The 15,539-nt window shown below is 41.3% G+C and overlaps 1 protein-coding gene and 1 non-coding gene across 2 annotated transcripts in view; both read left to right on the top strand.

Moving 5' to 3' along the window:
• The window catches only part of EIF3A (eukaryotic translation initiation factor 3 subunit A), a 46,657-nt gene that overhangs the window by 21,010 nt on the left and 10,108 nt on the right, over positions 1 to 15,539 (top strand). The window contains exons 10-17 of the mRNA XM_031015054.3: positions 662 to 778; positions 980 to 1,165; positions 2,067 to 2,414; positions 3,327 to 3,431; positions 3,514 to 3,627; positions 9,022 to 9,144; positions 9,669 to 9,822; positions 10,676 to 10,860. Coding sequence (XP_030870914.1) covers positions 662 to 778; positions 980 to 1,165; positions 2,067 to 2,414; positions 3,327 to 3,431; positions 3,514 to 3,627; positions 9,022 to 9,144; positions 9,669 to 9,822; positions 10,676 to 10,860 — 1,332 coding nt within the window. The remainder of the gene's footprint in view (positions 1 to 661; positions 779 to 979; positions 1,166 to 2,066; positions 2,415 to 3,326; positions 3,432 to 3,513; positions 3,628 to 9,021; positions 9,145 to 9,668; positions 9,823 to 10,675; positions 10,861 to 15,539) is intronic.
• Positions 242 to 369, top strand: LOC115936121 (small nucleolar RNA SNORA19). Its single transcript, XR_004071701.1, has one exon. It is a non-coding gene; the product is annotated as a small nucleolar RNA SNORA19 (small nucleolar RNA).

Genomic DNA, 15,539 nt, shown 5'->3' with positions numbered 1-15,539 from the left:
TTTGCATACTTCTATTACTTTCTGTGGCATAAGAAGTGGAATTAGTCATAGGGTTTATGGATTTAAAGCTTTAATAGCTATTCAGAAGCCTGGATTAATAGACCCTCCCACCATGAGTGAATGAGACAGCCTTTTCATATATTTTAGTCCAGGGGCTTAAGTAAGTAAGTGCTCCCATTTTGTTTTCCATTTGTTTCATTTGGGAAGGAGGGCGTTTTATTATATTTTCATCTCAGTATTTGTGCACATTTCATTGACATGCTTTCTTTTATGTGAGTAGTGTTATTTCTTATGTGCTATACAAATAATTGAAGGCTAATTAGCAGTATAACTATAAATAGTAATGCTGCCAGTCTCCTTCAGACAAAAATTCTATAAGAAGTGTTTAAATATATTCGGTAAGTAGCAGGTTTTTAGGCTTTTTTGTTTTACAACAACTAGGATTTGAAAAGATTATAGGTTTGAGGAATAGTATGATAATGGTTCTCAAAGCATGGAGTTTAGAGTCGATAGTCTGGGATTAGCATTCTGGCTTTAACAATGTACTGCCAACATGAATTCTCTGGCATAATTTCTACTTCCCATGACTGTCATGAGATAGCACATAAAAAGTGCTGAATAAATAGTGGCTAGTGTTATTAACCCTTTGTTTTCTATGCAGGTGTCACAGATTTATCAGAGCATTGAGTTTTCTCGTTTGACTTCTTTGGTTCCTTTTGTTGATGCTTTCCAACTGGAACGGGCCATAGTAGATGCAGCCAGGCATTGCGACTTGCAGGTAGGTATGTGCTGTAAGGAGACAGAAGGCCCTTGAGGGCTAGAAAGACACATATCTTCTGTTTCTCAGGTTTTGGTACAGTGATACCATTTTAAAGTTTACTGAGTGAACTTTTCCAGCTTTTGTATATGACATTCTTCTGTTACTTTTTGACTTCATGCTTACTTGTGGATTTAACCATTGATAATTTAATTTTCAAAGGTTCGTATTGATCACACTTCTCGGACCCTGAGTTTTGGATCTGATTTGAATTATGCTACTCGAGAAGATGCTCCGATTGGTCCTCATTTGCAAAGCATGCCTTCAGAGCAGATAAGAAACCAGCTGACAGCCATGTCCTCAGTACTTGCAAAAGCACTTGAAGTCATTAAACCAGCTCATATACTGGTATGCATCTTCCCGGGGAAATAAATCCCAGAAGTTTTGAGGGACTCTTAACGCCATGCCATGTCTTTCACAAAAAGGTTTGAGACAATATCTGAGAGAAGGGATTTATGATATATTTCCTATAGAATTGTACTTGGTAGTTTTGTTATTTGATCAAATACACAAATCATTGAGCTTTCTTCCATCGAACAAAATACTACTCTGTGTAGGTAATGTAATAGGGTGGATTATGTTACAGAAACAACAGAGTGGAGATAAGATTCCTCAAATAGTGAAATACAGTGACTGGATTTTTCCCTCCTGCTTAAGTTATTTCTTTTTTTTGTTTTTTGAGATGGAGTCTCACTCTCATCCAGGCTGGAGTGCAGTGACGCCATCTCGGCTCATCGCAATCTCTACCTCCTGGGTTCAAGCAATTCTTGTGCCTCAGCCTCCTGTGTAGCTGGGACTACAGGCACGTACCACGTGCCCAAATAATGTTTTGTATTTAGTAGAGATGGGGTTTCACCATGTTGGCCATGCTGGTCTCAAACTCCTGGCCTCAAGTGATCCATCCGCCTTGGCCTCCCAAAAGTGATGGGATTACACGCGTGAGCCACTGCCTGTAACAAGTTATTTCTTGTATGTGAGCTCTTTTAATGAACACCTAAGGTAGGTTTGGTGCAGAGAAAAGTTGTCTTAGCTAGGAGAGCTTCTTTAGCTGCGTCAGTGCTATGAAAAGACTGAATAGGAGCAACACCATAGCATTTAATACCGAAAACAAACAGCTTGGGTAGTGTCATCTTCCATTATCAAATGCAGATACATAGAAAGGCGGTGCATCAGGATTATTTTGTAATTTCTTTGATGCCTAATGCCAGAGAATGTTAATTAATATAAAAAAATTCATTTGTTTTTGAAGCAAGAGAAAGAAGAACAGCATCAGTTGGCTGTCACTGCATACCTTAAAAATTCACGAAAAGAGCACCAGCGGATCCTGGCTCGCCGCCAGACAATTGAGGAGAGAAAAGAGCGCCTTGAGAGTCTGAATATTCAGCGTGAGAAAGAAGAATTGGAACAGAGGGAAGCTGAACTCCAGAAAGTACGGAAGGCTGAGGAAGAGAGGCTGCGCCAGGAAGCAAAGGAGAGAGAGAAGGAGCGTATCTTACAGGAACATGAACAAATCAAAAAGAAAACTGTCCGAGAGCGTTTGGAGCAGATCAAGAAAACAGAACTGGGTGCCAAAGCATTCAAAGATATTGATATTGAAGTATGTAGCATCTTAGTCATTAAAAAATTAGTTTTATCCAGGTATTTTGTACTCTTAGAACCACAGTTCTTTACCATTTGTTGGCTTACTGGGTTATTTCATGCATTTTGGTACAGCTGGTCATGACTAAATCTGTGAGTGAGCATATGTTTATTGCTCTGTGAAGTTTTGTGTTTTTTTTGAGATGGAGTCTTATCTTGTCGCCCAGGCTGGAGTGCAGTGACGTGATCTCAGCTCACTGCAACCTCCGCCTCCCGGGTTCAAGTGATTCTCCTGCCTCAGCCTCCCAACTAGCTGGGATTACAGGCGCCTGCCACCATACCTGGCTAATTTTTGTATTTTTAGTAGAGACAGGGTTTCACCATGTTGGCCAGGCTGGTCTTGAACTCCTGACCTCAAGTGATCTACTTGCCTCAGCCTCCCAAATTGCTGGGGTTATAGGTGTGAGCCACCACACGTGACCTGTTTCATAGACACCTTATGCACATAGTCTGAAGGTAATTTTATACACTATTTTACATAATTTTGTGCATGAAACAAAGTTTTGAATGCATTTTGACTGACCTGTCACATGGGTCAGGTGTGGAATTTTCCACTTGTGGCACCATGTTGGTGCTCAGAAAGTTTTAAAATTGGGAGCATTTCAGATTTTGGGTTTTTGGATTAGGTTTGCTTACCCTATTTAGTAGAGTCTGGGTAGATGTAGGTTGGAGGAGGAAAAAGATGTATGGATATTTTTTTCCTTATGGTCAAATGGAAATAAGGCTATTGTATAATATTTCTACATTTCCTAAATTATCACCCATTGTAACAATAAAAGCAATGTAGGATTTTATTCTAGAAAGCAGTGAGTTATGTTAGGCATTGCTTGTTTCTCTTTATTAACAATTGTGCATTTGTATTACCTTTCAGGACCTTGAGGAATTGGATCCAGATTTTATCATGGCTAAACAGGTTGAACAACTGGAGAAAGAAAAGAAAGAACTTCAAGAACGCCTAAAGAATCAAGAAAAGAAGGTAAATGAAAGGATTGGTAAACCTTTAACATACCAAGTTAAGAGAGATTTTTTAAAACTACGTGTGTTTTCGTGTCATTCAGATTGACTATTTTGAAAGAGCCAAACGTTTGGAAGAAATTCCTTTGATAAAGAGCGCTTATGAGGAACAGAGAATTAAAGACATGGATCTGTGGGAGCAACAAGAGGAAGAAAGAGTAAGTTTTTTATTTAATTGTAATATTTTTAGCTTGTAATAAAATCCTCTGCCAGTAATGGAACCAAGGATTCAGAATTGCTTTATTTTGTATTCTTCTGCTAGAAATGGTGCTCTAATGGCTGCCTGTGAACAGATTGGTAGAAAGAGGGAAAATTTCACAATAGAGATTACAAACGAAACTTGGAAAACAAAGGACAACTGAAAAGCCCATTTTATAAAAAACTGCTTTATATACACTTTAAATGGGTAAATTGTATGGCATGTTTATACAACTCATAGTTTTCATTTTACTTGCAGAATTGTGCAGCCATCTCCACAATCTAATTTTAAAACACATCTCAAAAAGAAGTTCTAAACCCATTAGCAGTAGTCATCCCTATTCTTCCCCACCACCCCAGCCCTAGGCAACCGCTAAACTACTCCTTTCTCTAGATTTGCTGATTCTGGACATTTTATATAAATGGAATTGTGTACTGTGTTGTCTTTCGTGACTAAACAGGTCATTCCATAGTTTTGTTAACTTACAGTATATTTTATATTTACCTAATGATACAAAAGCAGGGTTTACAAATGCTTACGGCACCAAATATGTAATAAAAGTGAGTAAACAGATCTACTTTAAAAAAGTAACCATAAGCAGGAGACAAACATCGGTGTGGGGTGTGATAGGAGAACGCAGCCTTTTCTTGGTTTAATCTGATTGTTGTCCCTTGGAGATTAATGGGTCTAGGATTGCCAGCCCTTCCCATTTTTTTTTCAGGAAAAGTTGGAATTTTTGTGATAATTCTCTTAACATGTAAATAATTAAAAACTAATTAGAAAAGTGCTGCAGACCAAATTGGGTTGATTTGGAGCCTTCAGTTTTTTCATGTAGGGTAGAAAAGAAACAGCCATATATCATCTTGCATTGATTTCCAGGTGTTTTTAAGGATGAAAATGCCTTTAAAAATTAAACCATGGTGTTTGTTGTTACCATGTCATATTTTTTATTTTATTTTATTATATATAGGCACACCTTGTTTTATTGTGCTTCACTTTATTGTGCTTTTGTGTTACCCAGGCAGGTCTCAAAGTCCTGGGCTGAAGTGATTCTCCTGGCTGGGCCTCCCAAAGTGCTGGGATTATGGGTGTGAATCACACCTCCCCCAGCCCCCCATATTATTATTATTTTTATTCTTATTTCTTCTTTTACATATTAAAAGTTTGTGGTAACCTTGCATTGAGCAAGTCTGTTGACACCATTTTTCCAACAGCATGTGCTCATTTCATGTCTCTGTCACATTTTGGTAATTCTCAAAGTATTTAATACTTTTTCATTATTATATTTGTTGTAGTGATCAGTGATCTTTGATGTTACTGTTGTAATTATTTTGGGGTGCCACGAACCACACTCATAGAAGGCAGTGAACTTAATCTGTAAATTAAGTCTCTTCTGACTGTTCTACCGACTGGCCATTCCCTTACTCTCTGTCTCTCCCTGTGCTTGACCCTTCCTATTATTCCCTGAGACACTAATATGTATATATTTATTTGAGACGGAGTTTCATTCTGTTGCCCAGGCTGGAGTGCAGTGGCGTAATCTCGGCACACTGCAACCTCTGCCCCCGCCGGGTTCAAGTGATTCTCTGGCCGCAGCCTCCCAAGTAGCTGGGATTACAGGCGCCTGCCAACATGCCTGGCTAATTTTTGTGTTTTTAGTGGAGATGAGGTCACCATGTTGGCTGGGCTGGTCTCGAACTCCTGACCTCAAGTGTTCTGTTTGCCTCAGCCTCCCAAAGTGCTGGGATTATAACTGTGCCCGGCTCCTGAGACGTAATATTGAAATTAGGCTAATTAACAATCCCACAATGGCTTTTAAGTGTTCGACTGAATAGAAGAGTCACCTGTCTCTCACTTTAAATCAAATGCTAGAAATGATTAAGCTTACTGAGGAAGGCATGTTGAAAGCTAGGCCTCTTGCACTAATCAAGTTGTGAATGCAGAGGAAAAGCTTTTTTTTTTTGAGATGGAGTTTCGCTGTTGCTGCCCACGCTGGAGTGCAATGGCGCAATCTCAGCCCACTGCAGCCTCCGCCTCCCAGTTCAAGTGATTCTCGTGCCTCAGCCTCCCGAGTAGCTGAGATTACAGGCATGTGCTACCACACCCAGCTAATTTTGTACTTTTTTTTTTTTTTTTTTTTTTTTAGAGACGGGGTTTCTCTGTTGGTCAGGCTGGTCTCAAACTCCTGGCCTCAGGTGATCCACTCATCTCGGCCTCCCAAAGTGCTGGGATTACAGGCATGAGCCACCGTGCCTGGCCCGGAAAAGTTCTTGAAATTAAAAATGCTACTCCAGTGAACACATAAACAGTGAGAAAGTGAAACAGCCTTATTGCTGATATGGAAAAAGTTTCATTGGTCTGGATCAAACCAGCCACAACATTCCCTTTAGCCAAAGCCTGATTGAGAGCAAGGCTCTAACTCTCAACAGTTAATACTACAAATAGCTGAGAGAGGTTAGAAAGCCGCAGAAGGCCAGGCCTGGTGGCTCACGTCTGTAATACAAGCACTTTGGGAGGCCGAGGAGGGCAGATCACTTGAGGTCAGGAGTTTGAGACCAGCCTGGCCAACATGGCAAGACCCCGTCTCTACTAAAATTACAAAAATTAGCTGGGCGTGGTGGCAGATGCCTGTAATCCCAGATACTCAGGAGGCTGAGGCAGGAGAATTGCATGAACCTGGGAGGCAGAGGTTGCAGTGAGCTGAGATTGTGCCATTGCACTCCACCCTGGGCAACCATGGGAGACTCTGTCTCAATCAATCAATCAATCAATAAAGGAAGCTGCAGAAGAAAAGTATGAAGCTAGCAGAGGTTGGTTCATAAGGTTTAAGGAAAACCGTCTTTATGACATAACAGTACAATGTGAAGCAGCAAGTGCTGATGGAGGAGCTACAGCAAGTTATTCCGAAGATTTGGCTGAGATAGTTGATGAAGGTGGCTACACTTAAACAACAGACTTTCTGACTTTTTTGAGAGACAGGGTCTCGCTCTATCACCCAGGCTGGAGTGCAGTGGCGTGATCTCAGCTCCCTACAACATCTACCCCCTGGGCTCAAGTGCCCACTTCAGCCTCCTGGGTAGCTGCGACCACAGGCATGCACCACCATGCCTAGCATTTTTTTTTTTTTTGTATTTTTAGTGGAGACAGGGTCTCCCCAGGCTTCCCAGGCTGGTCTCAAACTCCTGAAGTCAAGCAGTCCGCCTGCTTCAGCCTCCCAAAGTGTTGGGATTACAGAGGTGAGCCATGGTGCCCAGCCAATAGATTTTCAGTGTAGATGAAACGACCTTCTGTTGGAAGAAGATGGCCAGCTAGGTCTTTCATACCTAGAGGGAAGTCAGTGCCTAGCTTGAGAGCATCAAAGGGTATGCTTACTGTTTAGGGGTTAATGCAGCTGCTAACTGGAAGTTGAAGCCAATTCTTGTCATTCCAAAAATCCTAGGGTCCTTAAGAATTATGCTGCATCTACCCTTTCTATGGTCTGTACATGAAAGAACAAAGCCTGAATGACAGCATATCTGTTAATAGCATGGTTTGCTGAATATTTTAAGCCCCCTGTTGAGACCTACTGCTCAAAAAAAAAAACGTTTTCAGAATATTGCTGCTCATTGACAGTGCATCTGATCATATGACAGCTCTGACAGTGATGTATAAGAGAGATTAATGTTTGTTTTCATGCCTGTTAACACAGTATGCATTCTGCAGCCCATAGATCTAGGAATAATTTTGTCTTTCAAGTCTTATTATTTAAGAAATATATTTCATAAGGCTGTAGCTGCCATAGTGATTCCTTTGGTGGATCTGGGCAAAGTACGTTGAAAACCTGCTGGAAGGAATTCTTTATTCCAGATGCCATTTGTGATTCGTGGGAGGAGGTCAAAATATCAGCATTAGAAAGAGTCTGGAAGAAGTTGATTCCAAGCCTCATGGATGACTTGGAGGGGTGCATGAGTAGAGTGGAGAAAATAATTGCAGATGTGGTGAAAACAGCAAGAGAAGTAGAGTTAGGTGTATAGGCTGGGTGGGGTGGCTCACATCTCTAATCCCAGCTCTTTGGGAGGCTGAGGTGGGCAGATTGCATGAGTCCAGGAGTTTGAGACCAGCCTGGGCAACATGGTAAAACCCTATCTCTACAAAAAAAATAGGAAAATTAGCCAGGCATGGTGGAGTGTGCCTGCAGTTCCAGCTACTTGGGAGGCTGAGGTGGGAGGATGCGGAGGTTGCAGTGAGCTGAGATGGTGCCATTGCACTCCAGTGCTTGGGTGACAGAGACAGACCCTGTCTTAAAAAAAAACAACAACACACACACACAAAACCAAAAAAGACTATAACCTGAAGATGTGACTGAATTGCTGCAATCTCATGATAAAGCTTGGATGGGTGAGGAGTTGCTTCTTACGGATGAGCAAAGTAAGTGGTTTCTTGAAATCTCCTGGTGAAAATGCTACGAACATTGTTGACCTGACAACAAAAGATTTAGAATATTCCATAAGTGTAGTTGATAAAGCAGCAGCAGGGTTTGAGAGGATTGGATCAAATTGAAATTCTACTCTTGAGTTAAAAACTTCCAACCAGTGCCACATGCTAGATAAATCTTTTGTAAGAGGTTGCAGTCAGTGTGGCAAACTTCATTGTTACCTATTTTAAGAAATTATACCATAGTCACCCCATCCTTTAGTACCTGCCATGCTGATCATTCAGCAGTCGTCAACATTGAAGCAAGACTCCACTAGCAAAAAGATTATGACTCATTGAAGGATCAGGTGATCATTAGCATTTTTTAGCAATAAAGTATTTTTTATTTTGTTTTCTTTGAGAACAGGAGTCTCACAATTTTGTCCAGGCTGATCTTGCACTCCTGGGCTCAAGTGATTCTCTTGCCTCAGCGTACTACTGCACCTGACTTACAGTATTTAAAATTAAGGTTTGTACATTGGTGTTTTAGACATGCTATTGTATACTTAATAGACTGCAAAGTTCTGTATGCATCGGATAACCAAAAAATCTGCGTTGCTTGCTTTATTGCAATATTCTTTATTGTGGTGGTCTAGAACCAAACCTGCAGTGCCTCCAAGGTGTGTCCGTGTATCATAGTTTTTCCTTTATAAAGTTCCTGGTGTCATGGGGCTAAATGAAAACTGTCTCTCCTAAATGCCTCAGGATTACTTTGTCTACCTCTTGCCCGTAATTGCCTTCTGGGGACCTATTGACATGGATGGTAGTTAACGTTTTCATTTTTATGGCATGACAGAAGGGGCAGTGGAGCAGCTTCTATTTTTCAAGAGTATTTCTCAGTAATTTGGGGTTAATGAGTAAAAAAAAATGCATTGAAATTTCACAATATTTGTACTTGCAGATTACTACAATGCAGCTAGAACGTGAAAAGGCTCTTGAACATAAGAATCGAATGTCACGAATGCTTGAAGACAGAGATTTATTCGTAATGCGACTCAAAGCTGCACGGCAGTCTGTTTATGAGGTGAGCTTGCTGATTTTTGGGAAATGTTTATTCATGAGCTTCCTAGTATTGGCCTAAGGGTTCTCCCTTAACAAATTGGTATATTCTGTATTGAGTTACTATGTGTAACGGTCATTCAAATAATAGAAATTTTTGGATGATATTTCATAAGCAAAACAATCATCAAAATTGTTCCAAAGGTGAAAGTTGAATGCATAATTTAATACAAGTTTTGTTTACTGTTTTTGTTAGAAATGAAAAAACTAGATCAAAATGTCCTGGGCTTAGATTCTAATTTGACCATTGAATTATTTTGTATAAAGACAAACCCACTGGATGTAGGTAATATCAACAGTTTAAATGTTTTAAAATTTGGCCTGTTGACAAGTTAATGGTCATTTGGAAGTTAGAGTTTTTGTGCTGAGAGGTTGCTTTCGATGATTCTAATACACTTGAGAGTCTTTCGTAAACCTAATAGCTTTCTGCGAGTTTGTTGCTCTTGACAAAGTGTGCCCTTTTTGGGTTGGGGGTTACTTCGATTGCAGGAAAAACTTAAACAGTTTGAAGAGCGATTAGCAGAAGAAAGGCATAATCGATTGGAAGAACGGAAAAGGCAACGTAAAGAAGAACGCAGGATAACATACTATAGAGAAAAAGAAGAGGAGGAGCAGAGAAGGGCAGAAGAACAAATGCTAAAAGGTACACAGGTCAAACAGGATTGGAGGGGTGCTAATGCAAGGTTGGTGTTAAGATCTAGTTTTTAGTGATCTTATGTAGAAAATACAGGAATCAAGGTAATTGGCCTTTTAGCACTGTAATTAACTGGATCTCAGAACCCAGTTTGCTGTATGTGAAGTTGTTACATCGTCTACCAGCACTTCCCCACACATTTGATGTTCTTCTAGAAATTAATACTTTTTTTTTTTTTTTTTTTTTTTTTTTTTGAGACGGAGTCTGGCTCTGTCGCCCAGGCTGGAGTGCAGTGGCGCAGTCTCAGCTCACTGCAAGCTCCGCCTCCCGGGTTCACGCCATTCTCCTGCCTCAGCCTCCCGAGTAACTGGGACTACAGGTGCCCGCCACTACGCCCGGTTAATTTTTTGTATTTTTAGTAGAGACGGGGTTTCACCATGTTAGCCAGGATGGTCTCGATCTCCTGACCTCGTGATCCGCCCGCCTCGGCCTCCCAAAGTGCTGGGATTACAGGCGTGAGCCACCGCGCCCGGCCATACTTTTTGTTTTTTATCACCGTATTCTGTGTATTAACATTTATTGAGGAATACATTCCAGATGATGGCTGTTAAATGATGCTATATCTGGAATCCCAGATTGCTCAGGGACGGAGGAGGGATTCTAGTATCTTATTACAAAACTATAGTTGAGGAGTGTAGTACTTATTTTCTTGACTATGTTCTGTCATGTAGCTGATTACAAACTATTTTCAAATTCTTTTACTTGTACATTATGCTACCTGTTTAATACCAGAAAAGTGGAACTAGCACTAGGGGGAAGATATGGCTGGGAGGCACACTTAGTAACCTAATCAATGGTCTAGAGCGGGAAGAGAGAGAGCGCGCCGAACGAGCAAAACGCGAGGAAGAGCTACGAGAGTATCAGGAGCGGGTGAAGAAATTAGAAGAAGTGGAAAGGAAAAAACGCCAAAGGGAGTTGGAAATTGAAGAACGAGAACGTCGTAGAGAGGAAGAGAGAAGACTTGGCGATAGTTCCCTTTCTAGAAAGGTGAGTATAGGGTTTATTGATTTTATTTTGTTTTAATGTGACTTTTTTTTTTTTTTTTTTTGGTTGAGGCACAGTCTTGCTCTGTCACCCAGGTTGCCCAGGCTGGAGTACAGTGGTGCGATCTCAGCCCCTGGGTTCAAGTGATTCTCGTGTCTCAGCCTCCTGAATAGCTGAGACCACCATGCCTGGCGCATACCACCATGCCTGGCTGATTTTTGTAATTGTGATGTATTTTTATCACCCAGTTCTCTTCCATGATAACTATGTAAATGTATTTAAATCAGTTATTTTCACATCTCTTTTTTTTTTTTTTTTTTGAGACAGAGTCTCGCTTCATTGCCCAGGCTGGAGTGCGGTGGTGTGATCTCTATCTCGGCTCCCTGCAATCTCCGCCTCCCAGGTTCAAGTCATTCTCTTGCTTCAGTCTTCCAAGTAGTTGGAATTATAGGCGCCCAACACCATGCCTGGCTAATTTTTGTATTTTTAGTAGAAAATGCAAAATTTACTACTAAAATTAGAAATATGGTTTCACCATGTTGGCCAGGTTGGTCTTGAACTCCTGACCTCAAACAATCTGCTTGCCTTGGCCTCCCAAAGTGCTGGGATTACAGGCGCGAGCCACCGCACCCAGCCCATTTTCACCGCTCTTTTTAATGTGGTAGTTTTCTCTTCCCAAAGAACAGAAGGCACCTAAGGGGGAAAGAATTATACTTGTCTTAGCAAAGATGGAATTTTACAGGCTTAAGCATACTTTTGCGCATGCGTGTCATGAAAGTTTTGTCCATAGCACTGCTGAGTTTGCTACAGAAGAGAGACTGTTGCTGAGTTCCTTGAAAGACATCATCGTTTGGCCGGGCGTGGTGGCTCATGCCTATAATTCCCAGCACTTTGGGAAGCCGAGGCGTACGGATCGCGAGGTCAGGAGTTCTAGACCAGTCTGGCCAACATGGTGATACCCTGTCTCTACTAAAAATAAAAAAATTAGCTGGGTGCGGTGGCAGCACCTGTAATCCCAGCTACTTGAGAGGCTGAGGTAGGAGAATTGCTTGAACCCAGGAGGTGGAGGTTGCAGTGAGCCGAGATCGCGCCACTGCACTCAAGCCTGGGTGACAGAGCAAGACTCTGTCTCGGGAAAAAAAAAAAAGGACATAATTGTGAATTTAGAGGATGATGAATTCTGTAGCTCTTTGGTACTTAAAGACATGTTTGGTGGCCAGCAGCTGTCAGCACCTGTCAACTTGTTAGAAACGCAGACTTTCAGGTCCAGCCCCAAAACTTCTGAATCAAAGTATGCAATTTAACAGGATTCCTAGGTGATTCAAACTCAGCTCTAAATGCTAATTTTTAATTGCACTCAGGTTCAAAATGGACCTGTGTTCCCATCTCTGTCTTATGTCTGGAATTCCCTCTCCTGATTGGTGTTACTGGTATCTGCTTTGTCACAGCTTTGAACCTACTCTTCCTTCTTTCTTTTCCTACATTACTGCCTTAATTCAGATTTTTCTTGCTTGCAATACTTGTTGTCTACTTACTCGTCTTCCTCATCATCATCTTCCTCCAGCTTCAGACCTTCCTCTATGTTGTGGCCTGCTTGATTTTTCATAATACAGCATGTTTGATCACTGTGCCTGCTGTTGGATTTCAGACCTTTCATTGGTTGGTACTCATTACTGAGAGCCAAAGGTTTTAAAACACGCGTTAGTAGTCTTTCGTGTTGCTGCCGTTTCATCAGTTTCATCTGACACTATTTTCTTCTTAGTCACCTGTGCTGTAGCCATTGGGGAGCAAGTTTTCTGCTTTATTCTGTGTCTGTGGCATCTGTCTGCACGCTCTTCCTTTTGCTTGGGAGGTGCCCTGTTTGCCCCTTAAAGTATTGCTTGCTTACTGTTCACTCAGAAAGCTCAAGGATATCTTGCATGCCTTTTCTCTGCTCTATTTTTGCCACACCTGTATCAAATGCTTATCTGTATGCCTACACTTGATACTAGTTATTTATGTGTCTTCAGTTTGTGTTATTCTTACTGCTAATTTGTAGTTCTAATTCCTTGGTATTAAGTAAATGTGGTCTGTATGATTTACAAGTTTTTGGAATTTAATAATACATTTTCCCTTGTGTTCTATGAATGTTTTTTTCTGTTGAGCACAAAGTTGTGTGTGTGCATGAAATCAGCGCTGTTTTGTTTAAGTCTGCTACATCTTGTTAGTTTATGGGAATGTCTCCTTAGGAACATGAGGAAGCTTACCTTCTGAGATTATCCTTTTCTTTTAGTTAGCATTTGCAAATGTGTCTGTCCACCCTTTTGTACATTTTCAGCCTCTTGTTTCTGTTTTATGCCTCACCCCCTTGCCCACACACACCTTCCCTTTTTTTTTGGGAGAGTTTAGTTTAATTTACTTGCATTTAACATGGTAACTAGTATATTTGGTTTTATTCCTAACACTTGCTTTGGAGCTTTTTATTTGCTTCTATGTCCCTGGCACCCCTTCCTTTTTCTTTAAGCCAAATTTGAAGAACTTTTCTAGGTTCTTTTTTGTGTGTGTGTGTGTGTGGAGACAGTCTCGCTCTGTTGCCCAGGCTGGAGTGCAGTGGTGCAATCTCAGCTCACTGCAACCTCCGCCTCCCAGTTTCAAGCAATTCTCCTGCCTCAGCCTCCTGAGTAGCTGGGATTACTGGCGTGTGCCACCACGCCTGGCTAATGTTTGTATTTTTAGTAGAGATGGGGTTTTTCACTATGTTGGCCTGGCTGGTCTTGAACTCCTGACCTCGTGATCCACTCACCTCAACCTCTCAGAGTGCTGGGATTACAGGCGTGAGCCACTATGCCTGGCCTCTAGGTTCACTTTTATTTTCTCTATTCCATTAATTTTTTTTGCCCTTTTTGCCCGGGCTGGAGTGCAATGATGAGATCTCGGCCCACTGCAGCCTCCACCTTCCAAGTTCAAGTGATTCGCCTGCCTCAGCCTCCCAAGTAGGTGGGATTACAGGCATGTGCCACCATGCCCGGCTAATTTTGTATTTTTAGTAGAGATGAATTTAACCATGTTGGCCAGGCTGGTCTTGAACTCCGGACCTCAGGTGATCCACCCACCTCAACCTCCCAAAGTGCTGAGATTACAGGCATGAGCCACTGTGCCCGGCCACCATTAATTTTTTCCTAAGTTTTTAAAAAAACTTCCACAGTATATATTACAACTTTCCTTTTCCTCTTCAGAACAAAACAAAATCATGACCATACCTTAACTTATATTTTATTGCAGTGGACTGGGTATTTTTGCTTCTAGATCATTACACATTATCTTTCCTCTTAGTACTCACTTAACAGTTACTTTAAGTTTTACATCCATATTAGCGAACATTATTTAGTCTCAAGTATGTTTACACTGCATCATGTTTTCCCCTTTGTGAGTACTTTTTGTTTCTTGATCAGTTGTTTTCAGAATGTCTTTGTGTGTCTCATAAGTTTTTTCTCTCACCGTTGAACAATGAATGGTTCATTATTTGGCCAGTTCAAAATCATCTTTTCAGAAATAATAGAGACCTTTGCTTCTGTTTTTAGTACACAGTGTTACAGAGGGGAGGATTTTTGATACTAGTTTTGGTCTTATTCTGTAGATACTGTTTCATTCCTCGGAAACAGAATTTTTCTCTATTCTTGCGGTAAAGGAAGTTAAAACTGTCCCTAAGACTGTGTTTAGATACCTGAGTGTATGGTATCTTTGTTTCTTTTTGGCCTTTTGCCCTTTTGGTCTAAGGATTCAGTCTCCTTAGAGCAGACAAAAATCTACTTAATTTAAGGAAACTTTTCTCCTTTTTCTCTGTTCTTGCTCTTTTAAAATTCTCTTTATATCTTTAATGTTTCTTTTACTCTCTTCATCTGTTTGTTTGTTTGTACCAGGTTCTCTGAGATCCTGGTTCAGTTTGTTTGCTCATCAGCCAGGGCCATTCTGCTCTTGGATCTGCTGGGCCGGGCACATTGGTTCACGCCTATAATCTCAGCACTTTGGGAGACCGAGGCAGGCAAGCGGATCGCTTGAGCCTGGGAGTTTGAGACCAGTCTGGCAACATAGTGAGACCCTGTCTCCACGAAAAATACAAAAATGAGCTGGGCGTGGTGGTGCATGCCCAGCTACTTGGGAGACTGAGGTGGGAGGGAGTATGGCTTGAGCCCAGGAGGCAGAGTTACTTCTTTTTGTTTGTTTAATGGCTATAAGAGCCATCCTTCAAAAGTCTTTGGAGGTTGTAATAGTTGTACTATATCCTCTAAAACCTTGCATTCTTTGTTGAGTATAAATTGCAAAGCAGGCATGGGGGTGGGAGAAGCTTGGCCTTCTGGCTGTGTTTGTTCCCTCAATTGTGGTGCCCATAAATTCCTTTGACTGTTATGTTTCTATTTTCTCTCAAGGTGTTTACTTGGGAAAGTCTCTTAGAACAACCCCCACCTTAAGAGACAGCCCAGAATCATTAGCTGTGATGACCCGGGACGAATTTATTTTCTGACCATTCTTGTCTTTCACTGCTTCTCATCTCTAGTTGTTATTTTAGAGTTTCATTGCCAAGACATTTTTTTCAAAAATTCAAATAAAGGGGCAGGCGTGGTGGCTCACACCTATAATCTCAGCACTTTGGGAAGCCTAGGCAGGTGGATCAGTTGAGGTCAGGAGTTCGAGACCAGCATGGC

The sequence above is a fragment of the Gorilla gorilla genome, chromosome 8, assembly GCF_029281585.2.
Source record: "Gorilla gorilla gorilla isolate KB3781 chromosome 8, NHGRI_mGorGor1-v2.1_pri, whole genome shotgun sequence".
Taxonomy (NCBI): domain Eukaryota; kingdom Metazoa; phylum Chordata; class Mammalia; order Primates; family Hominidae; genus Gorilla; species Gorilla gorilla.
Note: the sequence above shows the minus strand (reverse complement) of the source record. Positions and strands in the feature narration are given on the sequence as shown.